The sequence below is a fragment of the Gallus gallus genome, chromosome 3, assembly GCF_016699485.2.
Source record: "Gallus gallus isolate bGalGal1 chromosome 3, bGalGal1.mat.broiler.GRCg7b, whole genome shotgun sequence".
In the NCBI taxonomy this organism is placed as follows: Eukaryota; Metazoa; Chordata; class Aves; order Galliformes; family Phasianidae; genus Gallus; species Gallus gallus.
Genome location: NC_052534.1, coordinates 28,383,135 through 28,410,912, shown reverse-complemented (window position 1 = coordinate 28,410,912; position 27,778 = coordinate 28,383,135). Strand labels below are relative to the sequence as shown.

Here is a 27,778-nt window from a genome sequence, read left to right as displayed (position 1 = left end):
ACTTATAGAAGCTGAGGACTAAAAAAAACAAGCATTCCTTTCATTGAGTGAATGGGAAAAAAAATGTATTCGAAACAACGTGAAACAATTACAACGAGCATTTATTAAAAACAGTGGACAAAAAAAAGCAAGCCTTCAAAAAATATTCATCACGTTATACCATTGCCCACCCAGCACCACTGAAGCATACCAGCTCATTTCTCTTGCAGAATGTTCTGCTGAAGAATGTGTTTCATCATCTATAAATGTGCATAGTTTCGAGTCTTGACAATAGAACATGAGCATAAAATGGCACCAAAGTACATTTGCCCAAAGCTTCTAGTCACTCTCAACCTAAGAAAGTATGTAGTGAGATGTGCGTTGAATGGTTAGATGTGCGTGGCAATCATGCATGTGCTCTGTAGTCTCCGGTATGATCTTAAGTCTTTTCTGTGAGTTTTACAGCATGACAGCAAACTTCTCAGAAGCCAAAGAATCGTATGCCCCAAAGCATTTATTACTACTGAGTACGTCTAGTTTCCTTTAATTTTTCAAGACTGGGTGAAGGCAGGGAGGGCAGCGTGTGCTGTATATGGTGGGGGCAGGGGGGGAAGTGAAGTGCTTGTATACATCAGCTAACTTAGCAGGTTATACACATGCTGCTTTTTCCAGGGGATTTGTTTCTATTCTGAGTTAGGGGAGATGACGTGCACAGCATTTCCACAGATGAACATGGTCTCTCGTGGTTGCAGGGTCAGCTGGAATTCTTAGTGCTTATCTGGGGAAGGTGCTTGAGTGAGATAATTCACCGCCATCCCCTGTACAATGTTAAGCTGACTTACTATTGATTTACAGACAGTTTAGTGATATTGATGGAATCAGGAGTATAACAGAGAATGTAGGCCTATGAATGTTTGTAGTGTCGAGCATCTCTGTTATTAAGCTAGGCAGACTCCCTCTGCTTTTCTGAGCTTGCTCAGCAGTAGCTCTAGCTGTTATGTGTGCCTGACCTCAATGACAATGACAAAAAGAATCTAATTAACCTGCAATGGAAAAAGTGCCTTCGTGTTAACTACTGTATGAGATTTGTAGTGTAGAAGCAAATACATTTGTAGTATCTCCTACTGACTCCTCATATTAGACCTGTGCTTACTTTAAAGGAGCGAGATGTGCGTGACTGTGCTGTGTGCTTTACTGATGCTCACAGTTTAACCTTATTCCATGACAAGCAATGGCTTGCAAAGCTTAAGACAATTTTCCCAGTAGCCTCCTTAACTGAAAGCTGTCTTCAACTCTCTGTGCGTATTAAGAAGCAGCACCGTGAACCATATGGAGCTTCACATTAGCCGTAAGTACTATAAAACAAGTAAAAGTAAACCAAAGTTGAAAACATCATCTTCAGAGCATATACATTAATGTTTAAAAGGGATCCACGTGAATGGGAATGCTGATTAATTTCTTTTTAGGATACTAAATTATCAAAGCTATTCAGAGCTACATGACAATTCACTTCAGGCAACTTACATGGGACCAGTTAAATACTTGCAGACTTCATGAAAGCAAGTTAGAGAAGAATGCAGGAAAACACTCTGGCTGAGGCAAGAGCAACAGTTCCACTCCTCCAAGTAAGTGGCTGCTGGTCTTAACAGTCTTTCACCTATCAGGACCACGCAGCTTGATGGTTACTAGGAGCTGCACTGTAAGATTAGAAAAGTGTAGTCTTCTGGGGCTTGATCTGACAGCTCTTACTAAAGTCAGGGAGAGCTGGAACCTACTTCCATGCATGGCATAATTAAACTCAATGCAGACATGCATGCAGACAGTGCCTCGATGTATTTGAGTGCCAAGATCAAAATGCAGGAACATGCTTCTAAAATCGTAAAAGTTGCCTTTCGGATCAGCAAAATAATTCTTCCAACACCAGAAATCTGATGTTCTACACCACATGTCACAGTGTTCAAGGTAGAGAGAGCTGGGCAGCTGCAACCTCCTTTTGTTTTGAAACGGAGAGGTGGATATTTCCCACTGCAGTAGCACTGAAAAGGGACAGGAGCTGCCCCTCTGACCCTGACTGTTCCACGGCTATAATCTCCGATGTATGATAAATTCTCAGAGCTGTTTTCTTCTCCCTGTCACCATCTAAACTCATCTGAGGGGACGGGGGCACAGACAGACAGAAGCAGTTCTGAAATCCTAATCCTTGACTTAAGAATACTTGCCAAATAACAGTACTTTCAACACTTGTTTCATTTCCAGAGCTCACAGTTGCATGGTGTGATGACAGCAGCTGTGAATATTTCACAGCAAGAAGAAAAAAGAAACCTTCTGTACTATAACTAGGAATCTTTGCTCAACTTCGTGGTGAGGACACTAAAATGAAACTACTGGCTGAGCAGAGAAGTCTGTCCTCTAAAAAACCCACTTACTCAGCAGTTGGCTAAGTGGCTCCTCTGTTCATTCAGAAATAAGTGACAGGGTAAGGCAAAATGAGAGTTGTATAGTACACCTACCGAGGTCTGCGAGCTTACTACTGCTGAGCGAATGCTGTTCTGTAAGAGGCTGTGTTCTAGCAGTGGTTATCTAGAGGGCTGGAAGTGTCTGGATATGATGTAGACTCTAAACTTCTAGAGAAGTCTCCTCTCTGCCCACCTGTCTTACTAAGCAACTTCACCTCCTCGATGACAATGTCATGAGTGACTGCTTTGCACATGTCATACACAGTCAAGGCAGCCAGGCTGGCAGCTGTCAGAGCTTCCATTTCCACACCTGTCTTCCCCCAGGTCTGGCAGGAGCAGCGAATCACCACTGCACATCTGGCCTCATCCAGGCTCAGGGACACCTCAACATGGCTAAGAGGGATGTTGTGACACAAAGGGATCAACTGGCTGGTCAGTTTAGCTCCCTGAATTCCTGCAATCTGTGCTACTGCCAGTACATCCCCTTTCTTCATTTGGTTTTGCCTCACCATCCCAAATGCCTTCTCACCCAGGCGAACTATAGCAACAGCAACAGCACTTCTTCTGGAATCTGGTTTCCCTCCAACATCCACCATTGTGGCCCGTCCTTCCTTATCTGTGTGAGTCAAGTTATCAGAGGCACGACGGATCTTGGTGCAAGATCCCGAATTCCTGTTAGAGAATTCAGATCCTGGATTTGCCTCTTTGGACTGACAGTCCACAGAAACTTGGCCAACAGGAGAAGCCTCAAGGCACTTTTTGTCAAATGTGGAGCTCAAGTCCTTTTGGAAGACACAGAAGCCTCTCAGCTGGGTTTGTAGAATTCCTGTCCTTAGGTACCACTGTTGCTCTGGGTGAAATATTGGCAGGGTAAGCTGTTTTGTAAGTTTATTTCTTATTAATGCTTTTCCCATTTGCTTGGATAAACTTGCTGTCAAAGTTAGCCAATGGCTAAATGCGTGGCCCCACAGTTTTGAATATGGGGGATTCTGGAGGGCATCTTGGCATAGAGGGAATGACATCAATGCAGGCTCTGAAAAAGAAGAGAAAATAACATGAGGATATATCTCACTAACCAGAAAGCTAAGCTAAGTCTGCAGTAGCTGAGAATACTGTTGGAGCCCTGCTTGGGACCTTTTGTATTACAAAAAACTTTAGAAACCTGCAAACATCCCCTTTTCTCTTCAAGCTTTGTCTTCCCACTCACTCACGCACCAGCATTTGCTGACTTGTTATTCTGAACCCTGGGACTTAAAACACTTATTTAGAAGTCTCTGACAAGAGGAAACAACTTGCTTTTAAAAAGTATCAATGCTTACTGAGGAATAGCAACCAAGAAAGCTTACAAGAACAGCGGGCCTAAAGATGAGCAAGTCACAGCATCTCAGCAGCCATTTGAGACTCTCCCAGCTCCAGTCTTTGAAAGCTTGGCAGGGTAAGTAAAAAAAAATTCTTGCACTTGGATTCTCAGCTCCTCTCTTTCAAACAACTTCTACTAGCACAGGCAGCTACACTTTCCCTGCTTTCATCCCCTGCAGAGAAGGGTCATGCCAGCACCTGAGGACAGCAAGGACCAGAAGCACCACCTGCAATTGCACTGTCTACAGCATGCAGGGTGGCTCTGTGATGGGAACCTTCGTTATTACTGCCAGCTCTAACCACATTAATGACAGCTGAAGTTTAAGCACTGGAAAAATCACACTCCTCTCATAGACGTATTTTAAATCTACTAAGAGCTATGTTCCAAGTTGAGCTGGCATAGCTCCCAGCCCTCCTGCCCCTTTCACATTTAATCCCTTGGTTTTGGCATTTGCAGAGGGATTAATGCCAAGTGTCAAGACAGAAGGAGTCTTTTTCACATAAAAGAAGAGATTTGTATTGTAATTATAGAGAAAATGGTATAGAAGTAAGTGGCTAAGTCTTACTTTAATAAACTCACTGATAACCACTCTTCTAGAGCTCCTGTTCTCCTTGTTCTACTTTGTGAGAAACATGGAGCACCTTGCTGAGTTACATTTACTGCCCAGACATACAGATACTGCCTTGAACTGTCCACATTACAATAACAGGATGGATAATGTTCTAGCTGTGTTCCTCAGCTTTTTATTAGTCTTCCTTGTTAGTCCCAGCTTCTGCTGTAACAAGAGACTGATATATTTAGCAGCTTTCTCATCTCATCCTCCAACTGTTGATTGGAAAGTGCCCATTACTGAAGTTTAATCAAATACAGATATATATACTTTTTAAAATATAATCCCAATAATACTCTAAATTTAAGCAAAAGCCCTTTCAGATCCACAACTGATGGCTTATCCACCAAAATTACGATTCTTACAACTTTAATGGTAATGTCTTTACCCTTAGAGGAATGGGTTTAAGTGAACATAACTGTTTTGAATATAACAATGCTCTGCTTTAGAAGAGCACAGAAAATTGTGCTTAGTAATCTTTTCTTTCCCTTTCTCTTTAGCCCCTGCTGTATAATGTGAACATGCCTTCAAAAATATAGAGACTCAAATTATTCTTCTGGTTCCCCTGATTAGCTTTGGAGTTAAAGCTAATCACCTGCAGCGTCTTGTCTTCAAGAGAATCTGCACTGCAAAGGCAGACAAGTGTAAAGGCAGGTAAGCACAATGCTGTGGCAGTAGGGAGGAAAGGGAAGTAGTGTTAGTTCAAGTAAGGTGGGAAGCAAAAATATAGCAACAGACAGCAATGCATGCAGATATCTTTGTTTTGCCTTTGTTCAGTCATCTGTGTTCACACATTGCTCATACAAATACAAAAAAATGGATAATGGTTTTCTATAGCATTACGCATTATACAACTGAACCTATGTGACAAACTATTTCTCTTTTTGACTCTAATACACCTGAAAGTTAAGTGAGTTAGCTTCCAGCCAGCATGGTGATGGGGGAAAGGAAAGAAGCTAGGAGATACTTGAAAGCAAAAAGAACTCTCCACTACTGAAATGAACCTGTGAGGAGAACAACCTGGTAAAAGGAGTACTTTAGTAAGGGGAATAGCATACAAACCATATTACAGCAAAGACTCAGACAATTGCAGTGCAGAGGAGAAGCCAGGCTTGTCATAGTGGGACTAGCAAAACCACACAACATTCATTAAATTAATTCTAATCATTCAAAATGTAATTCTCCATGTGCCAACAGTGAGGCTGTCTCCACTCATCTCCAGTTACGGACCCTGTACCACTGATGATAGTAACTGACATCAGTTACTATCAAAGGGGGATGGAACAGCTTGGGGAGGACCTGGACAAGCTCTCTCTCTTTTACTTTATGTCAGACAATGTGAGAGTACTTTTCAGAAGGAATTAAGATAGATCTGATCTCTACATGTCTAAACATTACTATGAATGTTAACTTTGGAGTGAGGATATTTTCAAAAGCATTTTGTAAAATGATATAGGTCTCATCTCACTGTAGGAAGTTTAGTATTTTCCATCATTTTTAAAGAAAAAAATGTTTTCCTCCTGCAACAAGTGAGTGCACACTTCAGGAAATAGTTCCTCTTTCCCCTTTGATGGGAACACAATGAGGCAGTAGCCAAATACAAACGAGCAAAAGGAAACTTAGCTAGTTAGTCTTGCATAACTAAAGCCATTCACTTTATAACTCAACATGGAAAAAGATGGTCCAGCAAGGGAAAAATATTCCCAGTGAAAACAGTAATAGTATTAAGAGACTTCTGAAGAGTGTATTTCTCAACAAAGGCAATAGCAGTAAAATCACTAGAATCTTGCTTCAAAATACAGCTGTTACTGCATCACTTGTAGCAAAGTCTGCAAGTTAATGCATGTTACCTTTCCCTGCAAGGGAACTTGCTTTAAAAGCTGTGCTTAAGCTGCACAGCATCAGTGGGGGAATGAGAGTTACTGGTCCACTCTCTTCCACCCCGCTACCATTTTCCCCCTGTTAAAACACAATAGAACAAGTCCAACAAACGTTGCAGTGCTAACTCCCACAACCACTTAGTCTTTTGAAGAAGACAGGTGTAAGGGAACTATTATGTCACAGCCTGAATTGATGATTGAGTACCCGGTGAAGGGGGTGGCTGGCCCACGGGGCACAGGTGCAAGCAATTCACCTGTACTTCCCATATAACCTTGGGTCCACCGCCCCACACCCTCCCATGCTCATTTAAGGGCCAGCTTCCAAAGAGTGAACATTTCTTGGATGGAGGCTGCTTCCTGAGAAGGAATGTTCTATAGCAAGAGACCCTCTTCACCAATTGGGTGAGTCAACTTTTTCTTATATATGATTATTAATACTGTTAGTGACACTTCGTCTGGTATTGCAAGTAAAAACAAAAGCTCTTATCTATAGGACTGGGGAGACACCAGATACTGCAGTTTAAATGGTTATGCCTTCAGACTTTGCAACATTAAGAAGGTATTTTGAAATAATGAAATTGTAAGTTCCAGATTCCAAAGCAAAGAATTAGGGAGCTGAGAAGCCTTGTATGTATCATGTTGTTGCTTTTATATAACGTAGGCAAAAGAGAATTTCTTAATTCAGGAATAGAAATAAGTCCTGAATCCTTCATACTTCTATTGCTATTTAGTGAACTTCATAAAACTCATCCCTAAACTGCCTTAGTACACTATTGTTAGGCACAAAGAAAGCAGACTGGCAAGAGGAAGCTAGCGATCCCTTTGGAAAATGTAATGATTCTCAAAATTAGAGAAGATAGAAACAGTCAGAGAGAGGATGGGGGCAAAAAACCTTTCCTTCTTCTGAAGTTTGGCTTAAAATACAGTTATGCTTAAAACTAAGAAACCTGTTTCTCTACCTAAACCAGAAGTGTACACATGCTCAAAATAAAAACCCAATCCGCTCTGGTCCCAAGAAGACATAATCCAAACAAAATCATGGTATGTTTATTACGTACTGATTTGTCACCCACCAATCAGGATCATTGGACGATTTTTCATCTGGGCAATGTTAAACATGCCTAGAAATAAAATAAGGAACACATAAAAATCCTAGCTTTTTAGGTTTTAAGTCATGCATCTGGTTCATATATAGTTTTCTGCTCTTCACAGTGCAACCTGTATGCTAGGAAAACCAAAGCTCAATAAAGATCAAGGGAGCTGGAAGTGGAGGACTCTAGCATGATATTAAAAAATAAAATAGCTGCCATAGTCTCCAAGCATCCAGCTGCTATTTATGTATAATGCTGTAGAACCTTTTCCCAGAAAACCTTCTGTAATCTGAATTACAGTCTAACTAGCACAGAATTAAAATGAGTTAGGACAATCTTATCTCTTAACAATAGCATTTAACTTAATTAGTTGTAGGGGTAAGCTGTTAACAGTGGTCCAGTTCTAAGAAGTCTGATCTTCTAAATCCTCAGTGATAGTACTGAGACTAATGCAAGTCAGAAGAAGAAAGAGTCACATAAATGTTGTTGATGGCAGAAATGCCTTTACTTATATGGGAAAACACTCACCTCACTTTCCCAAATTGGAAACTCAGAAATGAATAGCCTAAAAGGAAAGGAATCAGTCTTCCCTCTTACCCTTAGCTTTACAAGACACTATTTTATCTGGGTCAGAGAAATCCACTTTTACAAGCAAGCCTATGGTTAGAATTACAAGCTGCTGCTTAAATTTGTTGTGTAACTAAAAAAGGGTAAAGCCAACTGTTAGTAAACAGGTAGAACCTGCAAGAGAACAAGAGGGTCAACATAATGATTATTCCATGCTCATGAGGACAGCTAATATGCAAAAGGTCAGCATTGTCATGTCTGGTCAGATTACCACAACATGCTGAGGCTCAGATGTGACTTAAATACAGATTATGTCAATATAAATTAAGACTAATACAGCATGCAGATATAGATATGACTGTATCATCATGGACCTTGCATCATTACCTTATCCAGAGTGCGAGAATGGCAATATATTTTGGTGCACTCAAAAAAGACTTGTCACTTCTAGAAACATGTTAATGAAGTAGCTGTACTAATGGCTCAGCCCAACTTAGCTTTAGTGCTTTTTTTTTTTTTACAGCAAACTAACTTTCTGGGAAAACAGGGATCCAGTACGACTCCACTGATTTCTACTTAGCTTTACACTTTGTTGTTGTGATCATTAGCAATGGCACCTGCATCTCTTTGAAGACAAAAGGCACACTGAAAGATTGCTAGACAGGCAGGGTGCCAGATCTTGTGAAGGACTAGGGAATCCTAAACTGGCATTCAAAGTTTGGAGGACCTGTAGGACCAGTAAATGACAAACTTTCTATCAAAAAATGCTCTTAACAGATGGGAAAATTCTTTAACAAATGCAGCTTAATTTAAGAACCTCTTCCTGGCAAGTCAACAAGTCCCACTGCGACAGAATAACACTGCCTACCCTACTCACTGCTCTTATTCCTCCAGTACAATAAACATACCAGCATGCTGTTTCTTTTTTCTGCTCACTGCTGCTCCAATGATTTGAACCAACTCTTCCTCTGAGGCACCTGACCGTAAGTGATCTCTCAAGGACACTTCTGAACTCCCAAACAGGCACACCTGCAGTCAACCCAAGGAAACAAAAGAAGTGAGAAAGATTAAAATAAGTGATACTATAACAGACAAGGCTTGGGTCAATGATAAGAGATTTCTGTGAAGTGGAAAGTCAGCTGTACAGCTGCTGCCTCAAGGCAGCACCACCTTATTTCACAGACTCCTACAGCTCTGTCAGTCTCTGAAGATGGCAACATAATACTGTTGTAATGGTTGCCTTACAAGCTAAGCCATGAGCCAAAGCAGCTCTCCATGATCAGCTTTAAGGAAAAGCATACCCTAATGATTATTTGTAGCTACGAGAAGCACGAGCTGAGTCCATAAACATTTCACCATTAGTATGACTAAATGTAACTGCCACTTGAAAACATAAAATGGTGGTTTAGTAGGCTATTAAATATGTAACTCAATTCTGATAGGAAGACTTATGCTAGCAAGTAAGTTCAATACTGTGCTATCATTCTTAAGTAACATTATTAAAGTATTCTTCCCTTTTGCTAGTCTGATACTGGAAAGAGAAACCATGGATACATCACAGCTTACTAATGAAAGTCAACAACCATACCATGCCCTTTTCTGAATTCAGATTTGAGATGCTGAGTAATACTGAACACAAGCTCATACTGACCCTTCTGCAAAACCATTAGTCTCTTGAAGGATTCCATTTTTAACTAGAGTCACAGTTATAGAACAGAACAGTATGGATGTGTCTTCTGTAGCTTGTAAAATGATTGCATCGAAACTGTAAGTTATACCTCTGTACAGAACACTAAACAAGTGGCTATACATTTTTGCTCAATAATGGGTCAACCAATCAGAATCAATAGATGATATCTTCTAAGAGGTAGAAGGCAAAAAAAAAATTAAGAGGGGCAATATAACTGGAAATTTAGATGGAAGTTATGAATCCCTTTAATATCACTCACCTGTTGTTTAAGAGTCTTTTTGGGTGCTGAGTTAGCCTAGTAATTGCTGTTTGAGCTCACCACAAGACAACTCAATTTATTCTAAAGTGAGACAAAAATGCTTTTTTCATACATATGATTAATTAACTTTAAGACATAAGCCCTTACATAAAGTCTGGTTGAAGTGAGCTTGTAAATTAAAGAAAACTGTTGACGGGAATCTGATAATGTAAAATGCAGATAAGCATGGCTACCTTTAGCAGTCCTGCTGAACAACACCAGACTGACTTCCTCAAAAAGGAACGCAGGCTCGCACAAAACTACTAGGAATAGGTAGTAAGCTTTCATTAGATTTACATCTTTTCCTCCTTTAACTGAGCAGATTCCATGTTGGCAAATTTCCTTCAAGCTGCAAATACTATGCAACAGAGCATTTCTTTGACTATTGATTCTCATAGCTTATAGGATAGCTGCTCTCCTTACCCTCCTCAATCAACTCAGCTCATTATCCTTCTAGCCCTTTCTTTAGGGCTCTTGTTCTGTCATACAGCTAGGTTTCAGTTCTGTCATTACTGCATGCCATCTTTTACAAGTACTTCTTAGTAACTTCAGAGTAAGGTGTTTTGTAGAGGTTTAGTGTACTGAAGAAATACAAGGTTAGTGGAGATGATTTGCTTTCTCTCTCTTCCATGTATGCACATAAACAGCCTGAGATGTTTACATAACATTTAAGCCCATTGGGCCTTCAGGCTACCTTGGTCATCTGACATTAGACAGCAGCACAGCTGTTGGCAATACTAGGTGACAGTGCAGAAGTGCCAATTTTTAATTGAAAACTTTAATTTTCCCCTAGAAGCTGCCAGTTGCAATGTGGCAGGAAATAGTTATTCCTCCCCTTTCTGCAGCTGCTGAGCAAACATGTAGGCTGTTCTTGAATAAGATTTCCAAGGACATCTTTGGTGAAACAGGACAAGATCCTTGTGGAACACAAAAGCCAAGCCTTAACCACTGCTTAGATATTTTTTTCCCCCATCTCAATTCAATAGGAAATCATCTGCTGGTCATATGTTTAAGATGCTCTTATATCAAAGACTAAAATAAATATTTATATCTGTAGGCCCTGAAACTGATGTTTTACAGCTGAAATTAACTATGTTAGCAAAACAGAGAAACCAAAAAAGGTGTCATAACACTTCCCTAGCAGCCCAAGAAACTTAATACATACAGCAGAAAATCAAGGATAGATAATCTAGAAGTTAGCTGTTAGTAACTAAACATCTTTCCATCCTACTGTTCAACCTACCTACTTTTAAGGGAAGTATTTCAATGCCAGTTTAGCCTCATGAAAGCAAAGAAAATCATGTTTCCACTACCAACCTTCAGGTTCCCATCTGCTGTTATCCTCAGCCGATTGCAGGATCCACAGAAGTGCTCTGACATGGAGGTGATAAAGCTGATTTGTCCCTGGAAATGTGGCACTTTGTAACTCTACAGAAATGGAGAGAGGAGAAAAAAGGAATCAATATTAGAGGTCTCATTTTAAAACTGCATGTGCAGAAGACATTTTAACACAGAATATCTCTGGTTCTAAGGTTACACAGGATAGAAAAGCAAAATAAACTTTGTCAGGAGTTCCAGCCTATTTTATTCCATTTCTGGAAATGCACGAACTTGTTTTATTTTTGCCACTGTAGTTGACTTGCAAGTGATGCTAGTATGAATGTTCTTACTCAGACAGACATGAGATACAGATTCATATGGGTTAGAGATTCCCCACGTGACACTGCACACTAAAGCAATGCTATTATTTCAGTGAACAGCTGTTTCACCAAGTTCATTAATGTGCAGTCAGACACAAAGACTGTGAAAAGTTTCAAAATGTGTGAATAGAGGATGCAAGTCTGTCATTCTTTGCATCTCACTGATGCATTTAGTAAACATACTGTGTTTCTAAAGTGTTTAAATAAGTGTCAAACCACATGTGTGCATCTTGACCAAAATTCCACAGTTACTGAGTACTTTTTGCTTTTTTTTTTTAAATATAAATGCTGAACTTACCAGACTCTGGGGATGTGGGGTAAAGGGAAGTGATACATACAATACATGTGCTATATATATTCTTTATCTATCCCCACCTTGGCTGTGCTGGAAGCTTCACAGGGCAATTTCTCTAATTCAGGCCATCGTTGTTTAATTGTATCAAGCATTTCTTTGTAGCTCACCATCTTCTTGAAGTTCCATTTATTGCCTAAAATGAACAAAACCAGCACAACTGTAGACTGTCGATTTTATTTTTTCAGTTAGGAAAGAACAATCTCTACCTTTCCCATAGATCTCACTTTTCCCTGTAGGTGTCTCAGTCCCAACTAATTATGCTACTCATCTTTCACCAGTGTACCCACAAAAGACAGGTAAGGTGCAAATGAAATAACATCAGGGAATTTCAAAATTCCCTAGAAGAGCCCACCAAAACTTCTGGAGAAAAGCCCAAGTGATTCATGTATATTCATGGCACACCATATACCAGGCAAAATCTCAGAGAAGGAATGGTTACCATCAAAGGGCATGTATTCTATGAACCGCACATCAAGGGGCAGATCCTTTGTGAAATCCACAAAGTTCAGCAGTTCATCCTCATTCAAACCTCGCATCACCACACAGTTTACCTGCAGGAAAAGCAGACACCTAAAATTAGAGAGCAGAGAATGACTTCCTTACCTCTTACACAAGGCCTTGTAGTCCTAGTCTACTTTTAGCAGATAGAGAGAGCAACATAGTTTGAAAGAAAAGAGAATTTGTCAGGACTGAAATGGTAGAGCTGATCATTTCTGTCAAACTTTGGGGTCAAATGGGTGATAGTAAATGGAGTTATGGCATGCTAGTGACCATGTGCCACTGTGGTTCCCTAGAATTCTGTTTTGGGTCCAGTTCTCTTTAATATTTACATAAATGATCTCACTGCAGGACTTGAAGGTACACTAAGTAAGTTTGCAAATGACTCTAAATTGAGAAGAGCTGTTGACGCAGGACAATGTTTTCAGACATAGGGTCTGAATTTTGGCTGGTGTTTTTTCAGAGCTTTCTAGCCTAAACCACTTATTCGACCTTTCAAAACACTTGTGAAACAGAAGGGAACGACTGCTACAGAACTGTAAACTGTAAGTTGAGTTAGGCTAAAGTTTCATGTTACAGCTAAGCTGATTTACCCACACCTCCAAAGGAGAACTCCCTTTGCCTGTCTCTAACACTGGCCCTCATCAGAGTCTGCTGTGAACAGATGAAGGAGATAAACCAGAAAAAAAGAAGTCTTTCTGCAGGGCTGTTTTCTGCCTGTTAACTCCCTTGGCCAAGTTCATAGCTGGGTCAGACAAGTGCCAACTCAATACAGGGGGCAGAAGGAGGCAAGTACAGAGCAGGACCACCCGGCAGCCTGCTGCTAGGCAATCAGTGTGCTTTGTGGTAGTGTGAACTGTACTCTGAGCTGCATGAAGAGATACGAATTTCCCCAAATACCTCTGGATGTGATCTTCAGACTTACCAAAAATTATCTGGGGTGAGAATGAGAAGGGGGGGGGGGGGGGGAATAAATTCCTTAGCAGGTGAGCTGCAATTTTTATCACAAGTTGTGGTTAAAAAAAAAGACAACAGTTAAAAGAGTAGATTAACACTCCCTTTACCTTAACAGGACGGTAGCCAAGCTCAGTGGCTTTGTGGATTCCTTCCATTACCTTGTGAAAGCCTAAGATACAGAAAAGATAAAATCTTATTCTTCCTGTTTATAAACAGAACATGGAAGGAGATACAGGACAAAAAGATGACCAAAAAAACCCAACAACAACAGACAAAACAATCCAATTCAGAACATTTGGCTTAAGTAAGAAGAGATGCAAGTAAAGAGACTTCAGTTCTATCCCTCCCCTAAAGGCTGCCAGCATTACTGTTGTCAAGTTAGTGAGATACTTTTTTTTTTTTACTGGTATTTGGGTAGTCAAAAATATTCAAATGCTTTTCTGCATCTTTGGACATTCATATAACATTAACATATGACTCTCCAGTTCTCCATACTTCAACTTTGCTTTGCATTATGTTTGTCTTAAAGGGAGTGGCAAACATTTGTGAATTGCCTCCAGATGGAATGAAGAAAGAATACCAAATTAATGTTTATTTGATAATAATAGCACATATGTCTTTGCTAAAGCAGCAGAATCTCACTGGTCCAAATCTGGTATTTACAGTGTTGCTAAGTGAATTTTAAAAGGATCTTTGTAATGTGTGTGTGGGGAAGAGCGGAGTTAGGAACAAACAAAAACCCTTCATTTCCCCCTTGCTACAGACCTAATTGGCTTCCAGAGCTATTAAAGATCACAAGCAGCAGCATTTTACACAACCATCATTTTATGACTACTTTGAACTTGTGCATTTGGTGACCACAACGTGGGGAGCCACGAGTCAGAGCATTTAGAAAAGCAATCAGTTGTCCTTTGACCCTTAAAAACAAATGAAATATGTCAAAAGCTGCAGTGACTCCAAGGAATGAAGTGCCCAGATTCACCCTCCCCTTTAGTATTGTCTGTACTTGTCAACAGCTCCCAGACACAGATACAGATTTAATTAAGGGCAAGTACTTTCTCCCTCTACATGTATCTCTTAAACGTGGAAGAAAAAGAATTAGGTATGCAATTTTATGATTCCAAAGGCCTTCAGGAAAACCTCTTAATCAACTCATTCAAATCACACCTTATGTCAGCTTTAAAGTTAAGACCTTTCATCAAGATCTCACTTTTGGATTTGACATATTATTCTTTCTCTTGTCACACCAGCTGGCAGATAAATAAGGTGATAGTAGCAAGAACGAGACAAAGACCACTGGGGACACATTTCTGGTGAGTGGATGTGCACAGCTGCAAATACTGTGTTTGAAAGCACGTCTCTTAACTAGTCTAAGATAGACTAAGCACCCCTCCTCTTTGTCACCCTAAATGCAGGTGACAAGCCACTGTATGAGGCTGAGCAACTCCTCCCTGAGCTGTAGTCGTCAACAGCAAATAATTTACATACGCTAGCAAAAGGGCAATGTCTTCCTGAAGTTTTGTGCTGACAATCCCTGTGCTGTTCCTACTTATATGATATCTTTCTCTGGCTAAGTTCATCAGCCGCCTTCTCCCATCTCTGACCTACTGGAAACTCAGGTTCTCTAGTGAAAAGTTTGTAACTTAATTATCTGTAGGTGCTTACCAGAAACAAGTAATAGCTTACTTAATAATATTCTTGCACATTTGACACCGAATGAGCTCCAGATCAGAATAGAAAGGAGAGACATGAAACTTTTACTTAACCGTTTCCTGTCTGGTAAGAGTATCATCAAGCACAATCACAGGAAGGCAAGAGATGCATAACCAATACTTCTCCTGGCTACAAAAAAAATGTGAAGAGTAAGGAGGGAATAGTAGCCTAACTCTTGCAAGCACCTGTTTGAAGTTAGAACCTGTCATTCTTCCCCTTCATCACCTACTCATTTTGCATGCACCCAGGAAGTTTGCAGCCATGGTGGCAGTTTTTCCTTCCAATTAAGTTTATGAGCTGAATGCGGCAAGAGAGATAATGATATGTTGCTGTAAGCAGAGCCCAGAGTCTCAAATGGGATCAAAAAGCTCCGCAACAGCTAAAAAAAAACCTTATGTGCAACTTCAGGAATGCAGAAATCAAAATCAACCAAAAGAGACAGGAAGCAATCATAAGCAAGCAACAGATAAAAAAGCAACAGCAAAACTAAGCATATAGAGGTATGGAAGAATATTACAGCTTGCAGTGCATCTAAATCAAGGTTCTAACCAGTTCTACCTCTTACCTCCTGCCACTCTAAAACAAGCCATCAAAAATCTACACACCACCAACAAAAAAAAAAAAAGACCAAAAAACCCCCCTATTTTGATTAACTACTACTATTAGTGGAAACAAGCTCAAAGAGTTTGGGAGCAGGGTAATTGTTCAAAATAAAAACATTAACAAATATAACTGTAACTGCATTTCATATTTTCAAGTTAAATGTTCTCTGCTTTTCTTTATGGAAAGCTGCTAAGAGTCCATTTGTATGCCATAAGGTACGTATTCCTTTCTAGATCAAAATGCTTGTGTGGTAATGGAACTGCACGAAGAACAAAACCAAAATATTTCTGTACACTATAGAAGAAATGAAATGGTATTTTTGCAGGAAATATTGTCAAGAAGCAGAAGCTTCCAACATTTTGTTTGATATTTCAAAATTTCAACCCTTCTCCAGACAATGAAAAAAAAAAATCCAGTATTTTCATCTTTTAAGAAACCATAACTTTAGGCAACTTTAAAGCACAGTTATAGTGTTTGTAAGTAGGATTCTGTAGAGATTCTTCAACACGTCCAAAACAATCGCACATGGGAGGCATGACACCTCCCAGCATTTCATCCCTGCTGGATCATAGGCTTCAAGCCAATGTTTAATGATTCAATTACAATAAAATATTATCTCATTTTCTTTGTACTGAGCAAAAAAAAAGATGCAGGCTGTGAAACACATTGGACAGCTACGTGCAGCACCAAATATTACTTATTTGTTCATCCCTTGGAATGCGGTAGATAGAGAGGAGAAATGTTATGGTTCTCTAATGTGCTTTTACTCATCAGTGGTACCTCTGATATTAACCCAACCATTTGGGATTAAAAGCAGACATAATACATGTCACCTGCATTAAAGATACAAAATCAAAATCCTAGAATAAGTTCCAGAGGAGCTGAAAAACTTATTTCAAGTTTCTTGAGCTCCTGGCCAGCTCCAGTTAGATGACACCTTTGCCTTCCACAGAAGTTACCAGACTGCAGTAGTCTAAGACCAGGAATCCCTCTCACCTTAACAGAGCTACATCTGGTCGCCTCTGGAACTGCCACACGAGACAGGGTAGCACTGCAGGGCAGACGCTTTATTCTCTGTTCATTCCATATTTGGAAATCTCCTATTAAATAAAAAACCCTCAAAAACAATTTAAAAAGTAGTTTTACATAATTTCAGCCCTTAACAAAAGGAAAAAAAAAAAAAAAAACCACAGAAGCACTCAGCAATGCTGTTTTTAACCTGATCTTCATTAAAAAAAGAAGTATATATGATTTGGAGTTTTTATTCTCTTTAAAAAAGAAAGTCACAGAAGTTTCTCTGTTCATTCTCTATGCTATTCAGCAGAGCAATTTTTCTCTCTTTGTGGATCAAGGTTCTTTTTCATTTGAAAAAAGGAACATTTACATAAATAAAAGTTATCCTTGTTCCTCACTAACTTTTAATTTAGCTATAAACAGCACATTCCTAACAGCTTCTAATCAGATATGCAGAGCTGTGGCCGTATAATTCAGGGAGCTTCAGGATGAGGTTTGCCCCTTCAGCAGCAAAGGAAGAGCCTGTTTCTAGTGAATGCCACAGATCAGGTAATATTCAAATGCAGAGAGCAGAAGAAAAGAGCACAGTCACCACCTGCTTGTGATTAGATACTCCAGATACTTCTTTGCATGCCAATTATGCCATGACACAACCACATTAATAAAACAGATTTCTGACAGGAAGAGATATCTGCATTGTGATGTAGAAATCTGAAGAAGCACTCCCAGAGAGACTGCAGACAAAACCACCTTTCTACACTTGTCAACAGAATTTCAATTCGATAGAGGAGTGATTTAAATGTAGAAGTTACTTCTCACAGTATCCCAGATTTGTTCACCCCTTACCATGCATTTAGCTTAAGCTGTTGCACCATCTAGTGGCTACCTGCAAATTTTGTCTGAATTAGCAGTTCACAGCCTGCAAAACATACGTAGACCGAAATGGAGTGATATGAAACTGTATCAGTTTTAGGTTTAGGGAAGGAAGCTCAAGCATTTCTGCTAAGCTTCATGATAGAATTCAGGACTCGTTTAAACAAGGATTTTTAACACTGGAAACGTCTAAGCATTTCTGAAATAGTTTGCAATTACAAGTTCAATTGGAGAGAAGTTACAAAGCTTGCATCCCTCCTCAAATGAAGTCAGGAACAGTTTATTTTTACTACTTTTAAAATGTAGTGCTGTAGGAAACACCACTAATCCAAAATGAGACATAGCTGGCACATCCCAAACGTAGCTTTCAGAAACTGCTGGTATTTGTCACAAGAAGTTTAATTCTTGTGGTATATTAATCCTTGGCTGCTACAGTGAAAAGTGTTCTTTGAAAAGCGTTAAAGAACAGCAGCATGAGTCCAGCACAAGATCTGGAGAGTTCTCTTTATTTCCTCAACTAACCGGTACTCAAACAGTTATTGGTAACTGTAGATGCAGTCTCCACTGACTGTGGTTGGTGAGTTGAGCCTCTTACATATAATACTCTCACAGATCCAACTATAGGTTCTACCTCTTAGCGTTGTAGAAAGAAGGAAAGTCACTATCTAAATTGCTGGCGTAGGTTGTTTTTCCTAGAATTAAAAGGACACTAATTCGTTTCTTTTCCAAAACAACTGAGTATGAAAGGCATATCAAACAATTCACATTCCAACAGGTATTAACAACTTTGCCTTTGAAGACAAATCTGTACCTTTCCTCCGGACAATGAACTCAAATTTAGCAGGAACCAAAGTATCCAGGCTAATGTTGATGGCATTCAGTCCTGCCTCCTTCAGTCGGGGCAATAACCTGGCTAAGTTGATCCCATTGGTTGTGACAGCAATGGTTTTCAGCCCTTCTAGCTTGTACAGTTGACCTAGGAAAAGAAAAAAGGTAAGAATGCTTTAAAAGACGTAATTCAACTGTGGATTAAACAGAAAACCCCCCAAAAAGACTCCTGAAACAAATAAAATTCAGCAAGAGTGGGAGGAAAACCACAGACACATCATTGTTTCAGCCTTCTTCCAGCCATGATGGCTTAGGAGATCCATTTTAGAACACGTATTTCAAAAGGTATAAGCAACAGTAGTTGTTGCATGCATTATATTACCATCTGCTTCAGGAAAGTCTCAAATATATACTTTTGGCAGTCACCAGGACATGATAGAGGTTTCTGCTAGTGTTAGTTGCTGAGTCACGGTTTATGTATGTGCATGCAGTAAAAAGTTTATGTATGTGTATTAGGAAAATATGGTTGTAATAATCTATCATTAAAATTAATGAGCTTTACTGGTGTTCCACAGATGATTTACGGTTAAGAGAAATGCTTGCTGAAAACAAACCTAGCTTAAATCTCAGTCCTATTCACCTCCTGATGTAGCGTAGGCAGTTTCTGTAAACCATCTGCAGTGCAATACAGGGCTGGAACTTGAGTCATCCAGCTCAAAGAAACATTAGAAACAAGTCACAGATGAAGAACTGGCTGCAGGATCGAGTCCAGAGACTGGTGGTCAAAAGCTCAATGTCTGTGTAGAGATTGGTGATGAGTCGTGTCCCCCAGGAGTCAGTGTTGAGGCTGATATTCTTTAATATCTTCATCAATGACATTGACAGTGGGGTCAAGTGCAGCCTCAGCAAGTTTGCTGATGACACCACACTGTGGGGTACAGTCAACATACCAGAAGAATGGGATACCATCCAGAGGGACGTAGACAGGCTTGAGCAGTGGGCCCAGGTGAACCTCATGAGGTTCAACAGATCCAAATGTACGGTCCTGCACCTGGGTCAAGGCAACCCCTACTACCAATACAAGCAGGAGGATAAAAGGATTGAGTGCAGCCCTGCTGAAAAAGACCTGGGGGTAATGGTGGATGGCAAGCTGGACATGAGCTAGCAATGTGCCCTCGCAGAAAGCCAACTGTATCCTGGGCTGCATCAAAAGAAGTGTGGCCAGCAGGTAGAGGGAGGTGATCCTGCCCTTCTGCATCCAGATTTGAAGTCCTCAGTACAGGAGAGACATAGACCTGTTGGAGTCTGTCCACAGAAGGGCCACAAAAATGATCCAAGGGATGAAACACGTCTCCTATGAGGACAGGCTGAGAGACCTGGGGCTGTGAGGTGACCTGGGAACAGCCTTTCAGTATCTAAAGAGGAGCTACAGAAAAGAAGGGGACAGACTCTTTAGCAGAGTCTGTGGTGACAGAACAAGGGGAAATGCTTTCAGGCTTAAAAAGAGTAGATTTAAGTTGGATAAAAGGAAACAGTCTTTTACAGTGAGGGTGGTGAGGCAGTGTAACAAGTTGCCCAGATATAGTTGATTCCCTGTCCTTGTAGAGTTTTAGGGTAAGACTGGATCAGGTCCTGATCGAGTTGTGCATGTCCTTGTTCATTGCAGGGGAGACGGACTAGATGACCTTTAAAGGTTCTTTCCAACTATTAAGGATTCTAATCTAAGACAAGAACACAATATTGAAACCTCATTTTCATATAATCTAATGTGTGCTTGTGGGTAAAAACCCCATGAATCTTAGAAAGGCTGTTTTAGTTTACTTTGTTAAGAGTAAATCAATTGGCGCCTGAACAGCCATTTTAATGACAATTAATAGCCAGTGATCATGTTACTACAACCTTACCTTGACTAGATTTTATTTTTTAAGTTATTCTGGAATTCTAGAGCTGCTGTTACATTAGTTTGAGGAATATTTTCCTATATAAAACTAAATAGATGGAGACCACAGTAAACATTTACTAACCAGTTGGGGTTTTTTTGCTAGTACAGCAAGTCTTCAGATTTACCAAAATGTTACCATCTAACATTATTTAACTAGCTAGACCACCTCCATACAAAAGCATTGAGCCTGGAATTTGAACACCATCACATACTTCATCATACAATTAATAGGGTATTCTGCAGTTTATGAAACTCAACAAAAAGAAACCTAGGTCAGTCACTAAAAGCTGCAAAGAAACTTAGATGTCCCAAACCTTTGTGTAACAATCTTATCATCAGGTGTGCTGAAGTCAGAAGGACCTGACCACTGTAATGACACCTTAACAATGGAGAAATATTTCAGAGTGAAGAAAGTTATAAAACAAAACAGTCCCACAAGGGCAAAATGACACTAAACAAGAAATTAATAGACTTAACACTGGTAGAAATACGAACATTACAGCATGGAAATGTGAATGAATACTGCCTTAGCATGTGCTACTACCATTTTCAATCTCAGACTGTTTCAGAATACCTGAAAAAGTCAAACTCTCGACAATTAAGCATTTGGATCTTAAACCCAGCAGTTTCTTGCTATGTAATCATGAGCAGGCTTTTTGAAGCACAGCAGAACTGCTTAATCCGTTGCAGCTCATATTTCAGACCAAACAGTGAAGACAAACACTCATGGAAACACAAAGATAAAATAGAACTTCTGAATGTGCCTCACCTTCCTCTTATGCTAGCCAAGTTTTTTTTTCTCCAGCCTGCTGAAGCAATCACAGACTCCATAATTCTCTTGCTCCTGAATCAGCACAATTTTTCCTTTTTTGATTCTCGCCGAACAACCAGAGAACAGCTTACAGCCTAGAGCAGTAGGTCATACAAGGAACGTACTGCCAAGGAAAGTTCTAGAGAAGTATAACTCTTGCCAGGCAAAGGATGGATGACTTATGTTGCTGCAGTAACCTTAGGTTACAAGATAAGGAATTTATATCTTGAAACACTATTACAAAGCTGAGATTTTCAGAGTCTGAGATGCCCACTTCTGGAACAATTTTGTAACAACCTTATGATAAGATGGCTTCAGTAGAGCTGAATACTTCTAACACTGCAGGAAATATTCTTAGAATTGTTTTCAGTGAATTTTCCCCTACTTGTTATATGTAATCTATTTAATCTTAACAACTTTCTACCGATCCTAACTGTGTGCAACATATGTGTGTAACAGGACAGTCTTAGAAGAAAAAAAAAAAGTATATGGAGACTAAATTTCTAGTTTTGAACATGGCTGAGAGAAAACAGCCAGGCAAATACAATTAGTTACAGAAAGAAGCAATGTAACAGGACAATCATCTTAACATCCATCACTTTTACACCACGATGACTATTCTTATATGTTAAAATGACACTCAGAAGTTGTGAAGGTTCTCAAGAACACTATGATTCTATCCAAGCTTAGTTGTGAACAAGAACATAAACAGAATAATGTAAATCTAGAGGTTCAAAATGAGGTCTCCCTCCAATAGCCATAAAAATAAGCCTTTGAGAATTCAATCACTACAGTAGAACATATTAAAAAAAGCTTTCTATCTATGCTTAGAACTATTGCAAAAATAGTTCAGCTGTCACAATATGAAATGACAAATTCTATTCAACCAGGAAAGCAGAACGGAAAGTTTGCTGAAGGGAACTGCCTTCCATTTCACAATATTGGGGAAAGCAACATCATTTCATATGCAATTATTCTTCAGGTTGTGGGACTTTAGTAGATAATTGTAAGTGTAGTTCTTGGTTCAATACATAATAAATCACTTTGAATTACACTTTATTTATTGGAAACTCACCCACAATATCAACCACATCAGGCCGGATAAGTGGTTCTCCTCCTGTCAGACGGATCTTCTCTACACCTTCTTTCACAAACAGTCCAGCCAGAGTGATTATCTCCTGAGCAGTAAGTAGCTCTGATTTAGGAGTCAGCTGAACACCCTCCTCTGGCATACAGTACTGACCTGAAATAAGGAATACAGAAATACGTGGCAAAAAATACTCAGCAGCAGTTAATCTAAAACGGATATGCAAAATGCACCAAGTGCAACTAACTACCTTTAATAGAAGTCAACTGACTGCCTTTCTTACATACAGATCACACGCCATATCTTACAAGCAATTTCCTGGTTTCCTTCAAAAGAAAACGCACAACTCATTTGATGGGTCTCAAAATTAAGACAGACCTACTTAAAAGGAAAAGTTGACTTTATTTCTATCTAACCTGCATTCAAACACACACACCAAACTCACCCAGCAAGCATGGGAACATAGCCACAGACTTTGTAGATATAATTGTGAGAATGCCTAGGTAAAAGCTTTCATGCTTATCACACACTTATGTATACAAACATCCAAAATCACTTCAATCCAAATCATAGAATACCCTGGGTTGGAAGGGATCCACAAGCCTGTTCCACTACCCAACCACCCTCGTGAAAAACCTTTTACTAACAACCAATCTGAACGTGCCCTGACACATCTTCGTGCCATTCCCTTGGGTAAACCATGCCAAGACTGATAAAAGACCCATTTTTACCAGATCCTGAAGCTTGCTCCTGCTTCCCCATCCCATCAGTTCAGCCCCAGATCAGTTTCTAACTATCCTGTGCCATTGCTTTGCCAAGACAAGAAACAAAACACAGGGACAACATACCAGTAAGTACCCTAGCACTAATTCTTGGCATTTGCACAATGTGTTTCCACCTACTGGTGAGTATGAGCTTTGTGCAGGAAAGCATACACTTACACCTGAGGTTGCACTTCTCTGTCAAAGAAATTCGCAAGTAGTTGTGCTGACGCCCAAAGCTGTCAGTCAAAAAAGCAGAGAAGGGAGCAGCATGTTCCAGCAGGAAACGTGCTCTTCCTGAGCTTTGCAGTTCCTGTAAAGAAAATCAGAAATTGCTAAATATTTGAATAGCAATACTCAATATATACTTGCCATATAAATTTTAACTTTGATCTCAACAGATAATTATTATCTTACTTTTTCCCCCACCAGCAGAAGAAAAAACAATGGTTTCTCCTTATGGCCTAAACTGGTCACTTAGTGATTAATTTTCTTAATTCCATAGAATATTACTATTAGCTTTTCTATTTTAAGATACAGCCACTTTGCCACAGGTGCTTCGGACTTTTTGTGCAGCAAAGGAGGCAGTGTTTTTCAATTATGCCTCTTTGTCTCTGAGAACCAGTGATCCAGGAACACCACCAATCTCACTGTAGCCCTCAGATAACCAAAATCATATATAAGGGTCCCTGTAGTTTAGTGCAAAATAAATAAAAATTGATGAAATTCTGAATCTCTGTTTGCAACCCTTCCAGCTTCCAAATGCAAGACATAACATCCTACCAATAGCAAAATCAAATTATTGCTGTACATAATTATGTTTCATGTTTGCTTAAAGAACATTTCCAGAAAGGTTTTCCTGTCCAAATCTGAACAAGAGAATATTACTAAAATGCTTGTCTTTGATAAAAGACAGCAAATATGAGGTGAGTGGGATTGGAAGAGAGGTATTATATGATCCTAAACACTCCAACTGTTCACACTGTAAAAAATTCAGAATTTTAATAATGTCTTTATTGATGAAATAAATATTAAGATGATTTCTACTTTTTTTTTTTTTTTTTTTTTTAATTAGAGTATCATATTCTGGAGCAACACAGCTTTTGAGAAGGACTGAATCAGAATGGCTTGGATTGGAAGGGACCTCAAGGATCATCAAGTTTCAACCTCTCTGCCACAGGCAGGGTTGCCAGCTGCTAGATCAAGTACTAGATCAGATTGCCCAGCGTTCCATCCAACCTGGCCTTAAACACCTTTAGGGACAGGACATTCAATGAGTATTTGCCTTCCAAAACAAGGGAAGTATCTTTTCATCTACTCCATCAGTTCCATAAACATTTTATAAGTGGCCAATTTAATAAATCTGACATGAATCAGCTGCACTGCAACACAAACTGAAACAAACAGGATCAAAATAAATTAAAGGAACTACCTTCACTGTGACCTCGTTAATTGCACATAAACACCTAACGATAGCTACCTCAGAAAATGGGTGAAAAGCTAAAGGATTCCTGGAATCACAGTGAACTTCATCTCCTGTAAGAAAACACTTACCAAACCACTTCTGGATAAAGTGGCATTTGCCAACAAAAAAAAGTGAAAGTGAAAACTCAGCTACAAATTTGCACCTCCATTCAAAATCTTGCTGGCTAGTCTTGATAGGCCACAGTAGATAAAAGGTTACATAAAGTTTTTACAAAAATCTAAGATGCAGAATGCAGAACAGAGATGACATTAGCGACCAGTTAGGTCTCAGGCTGCAGGATGTGCCCAAGCTTTCTGTCAGTGTCTGAAGGCTGCACTTAGCACACTGGGCGAGGTGCACCCCAGTCAAAGAACTGCTCAGCACATGAGTTAGTAGCTGTCTGACAGAGCTTTAACTAGACTTGAAGGGAAAAGGAATAAAATCAGGCATGCAAGAGATAAGCTATAGGATAGAGTGCCAAAATGTGAAGGACAGCACGCTAGTGAGAGCCTTCAGTCTGTTCCATGAGGTGCTGGGTACAATGAAGAACATTTGAAATGTTTCTACATCAATGCACATAGCATGAAGAAAAAGTAAGGGGACCTAGAAGCCTTGGCTCAGTCCCAGAACTGCAATATCATTGTGATAAGCTGTATTGGAAATGCTAAGTGACAGCTTGAACCATTGATTGAGCACCTGGTGGGAAAGCAGGGCCAACCCAGGGGAGTTCAGGTGCATGCAATGCCCCGTGAGTGACCAGAAGGGGTGGAGCCAGGATCTACCCCATCCCAGACCTCATTTAAGGGTTGGCAGTGGAGGCAAGGGTATTTTGCTGGAGATTCCTACCTACCTGAGGCCTTCTGAAGGTAAGCAGCTTATTTCCTTTATTTCTATGCCCACAGCTGTTGCATTTGAGCAAATCCTCACTTGTTGCAGCTATGTCCTTGCTGTTATGCTGTCATCGCTGTGCTTTCCATTGTGTTACATAAGCAAAACCTGGTGGGAAGTTTTCTGGGACTGCTGCCTTCTAATGGAAAGCTCTGGGCCTTCAGCAGGGACAGGCAGGGGGTGCTATGTGTGGTGGAGGGGCTGGGCTGTCACTAGGAGTCATCAGCAGTGTGCCCCAGCAGCTAAAAAAGCACAACTATATTATACCCTAAGGTGCATCAGGCCCAGCACTGCCAGATGTAACTTCAGCTACCAGCAACTGAAGTTATTTTGATTCTAGCTGAGCCAATTCTATGGCTGCTGGTAAACTTACAAGCAGGAGCAGTCTTTCTTGGCAGTATAATTTTCTCATCAGCCTTTAAACAATTTCCTATGCTTCCTGATCCAAATGGCTTTGTGATTAGTTAAGGCCTCTAAAAACAACCTTGGTTGTGGAGGGGCTAAAGAAGATGTAAAGTAAAGCTTCAGAGCCCTAAAAGCACCTGTTTAACCCTGATAAAATGGCTTACTAGTATCCATGTAATTGCTTATCTGCCAAAGTCTCTTTCAGTTTCTGTTTTGCACTAACCACAAGTGGAGACCTCCAGAGGGCGAAAGCCAAGTTCTCCACAGGCTTGTCCTTCCCTTTGCAGGAACACAGATGTCAATGGCAACAGCTGTACAAACTAATTAATCTACAGGCATGTACACTGCTCAAATTCATTCTTACACAGGAGTCTTCTCCCATGTGCACAGGCAGAACAACTCATGTTTTTTTAATCTCACTGGGGAAATGCTGCAGCCTGGGCACTTATGGACAGCTTTATTTTCCCCAAGAAATCAAAAGCTGGGAGCTTACTTTGTTGAAAATGCTTGTTCTTTCTCACTTAGTATGAGAACTCATTAGAAAACCAGTTGAAGAAGAGCCTAACTAAATGTTCAGACTTAACTCATCTCCCAGCTAGAAAATATGAAGATATTTTAAATACTGCTATTCTCAAATTATAATTCAAAGGTGTTTGTTCTTTGAAAGCCACACTACACTCTGTTCAGGCTGTATTTCTGATGTTCTCCTATCTGTTATTTTAGGAATGTGTCCACATTTGAGATGGGAAGTACATCCATGCTTATTATTTTAGTCCTTCTTGCAGGAGCACGCCCCTGCTGCTTCTTTCTCAGTCACTCATTTTTACACTTAGTGTAGGACAAGGCTTCCTTATCCACAGCATGTAAAGGCAGAACAGCATCAACCTTCTGTCTCCCCACTCTAGTGGGATTAGACTGAGAATTACAGGTAAATTAAGAAGCAAAACACTATCCTCTCTTGACAGACAGAAGTCAAGAGAAGTAAACTTCAATATTTCATTAAATGGATGCTAAAACAGCATAATTTATTTACAAGGGCAATGATATGCTTGAAGTAATTTCTCATTTTTCAGAAAGAAGTGATCAATGGCATGAGATAAAGGAAGCAATGGCTCTGTTCCTGGGTCTGTCATCCACTGTGAGTGGCAGGGTAGATGTTACAGACATGGAAACTGAAACAGACTTACATGAGGAATAACACTGACCTTCATTAACTGCTCTGAAGCTTACTGTCAAGAAGCAGCATTTAGAGAACACGTGTTTTCCAGGCAGCTAGCATTTGTACTGCTTAAAGATCCTGCTGGAGATAACTGACTTTTGTCTCTTGCTGAAAAATACTTTTGAATGCTGAAATGGTCAAACAAAAAGCTTCATAGGGCTGCTAGAGGCAGTCATAGGCTTGTCTGGGAGCAAAGAGTAACTGACAGTGGAATTTTTAAGCTGTTAATTCTGTTTCTGTCCTGTTTGATGTCAGCAAGGAGAAATTAGGAGACACCCATGAGTTCAGGAGTACCCAGGTTGAGCTCCAGGAGTGGATCCTGTATTGCCAAATCTGCCACTGCAGCCAACACTGACTCATATTTTTTTAATCAATTCCCCAGGGAAGGCCAAATGCTCGAGGCAGAAACCTAGATACTTCCCTGGTAACTGAGAGCAAGGAATAAGCCTGCTCTCAGCCAGTCTCTCCTGCTCTCAGCCAGACTCTTAAGTATGATTTTCTCAAGGGAAGGAATATGGTGAGATTGGACCTTGAGGCACCTGTAGCCTCTGAGTGAGCCATTGGACAGCACAAGCTGCCTGCTACCATTCCCAAGCTACAGGGAAATGGTTATTCAGTTCCCTACAGTTGAAAAAGAAGGGTGTTGTCGCTATTTTAACCTGATGTCCAACCGTATAACTTTGATTCAAAAGACAGGGCTATTACCCCCTAGCCCCTGCTCCCCTCTC

The 27,778-nt window shown here is 40.0% G+C and overlaps 1 protein-coding gene and 1 long non-coding RNA gene across 5 annotated transcripts in view; one reads left to right on the top strand and one right to left on the bottom strand.

Moving 5' to 3' along the window:
• Positions 1-83: 83 nt before the first annotated feature.
• Positions 84-27,778, bottom strand: part of MOCS1 (molybdenum cofactor synthesis 1) — a 30,809-nt gene continuing 3,114 nt past the window's right edge. For 2 of the 4 annotated variants that reach the window (XM_419475.8, XM_025149061.3), the window contains exons 2-11: positions 23,254-23,386; positions 22,301-22,468; positions 18,456-18,620; positions 13,549-13,610; positions 12,426-12,537; positions 12,007-12,119; positions 11,249-11,359; positions 8,852-8,972; positions 7,359-7,406; positions 84-3,468 (exon numbers count right to left, since the gene is read on the bottom strand). In XM_419475.8, coding sequence (XP_419475.7) covers positions 2,546-3,468; positions 7,359-7,406; positions 8,852-8,972; positions 11,249-11,359; positions 12,007-12,119; positions 12,426-12,537; positions 13,549-13,610; positions 18,456-18,620; positions 22,301-22,468; positions 23,254-23,386 — 1,956 coding nt within the window. In that variant the 3' untranslated portion in view covers positions 84-2,545. Of the gene's footprint in view, positions 3,469-7,343; positions 7,407-8,851; positions 8,973-11,248; positions 11,360-12,006; positions 12,120-12,425; positions 12,538-13,548; positions 13,611-18,455; positions 18,621-22,300; positions 22,469-23,253; positions 23,387-27,778 lie in introns of all 4 variants that reach the window. The other 2 variants (XM_004935378.5, XM_004935377.5) reach the window with 2 other exon arrangements.
• Positions 2,236-26,702, top strand: LOC107052916. Its single transcript, XR_005858245.2, has 3 exons — positions 2,236-3,870; positions 4,906-5,059; positions 24,149-26,702. It is a non-coding gene; the product is annotated as an uncharacterized LOC107052916 (long non-coding RNA).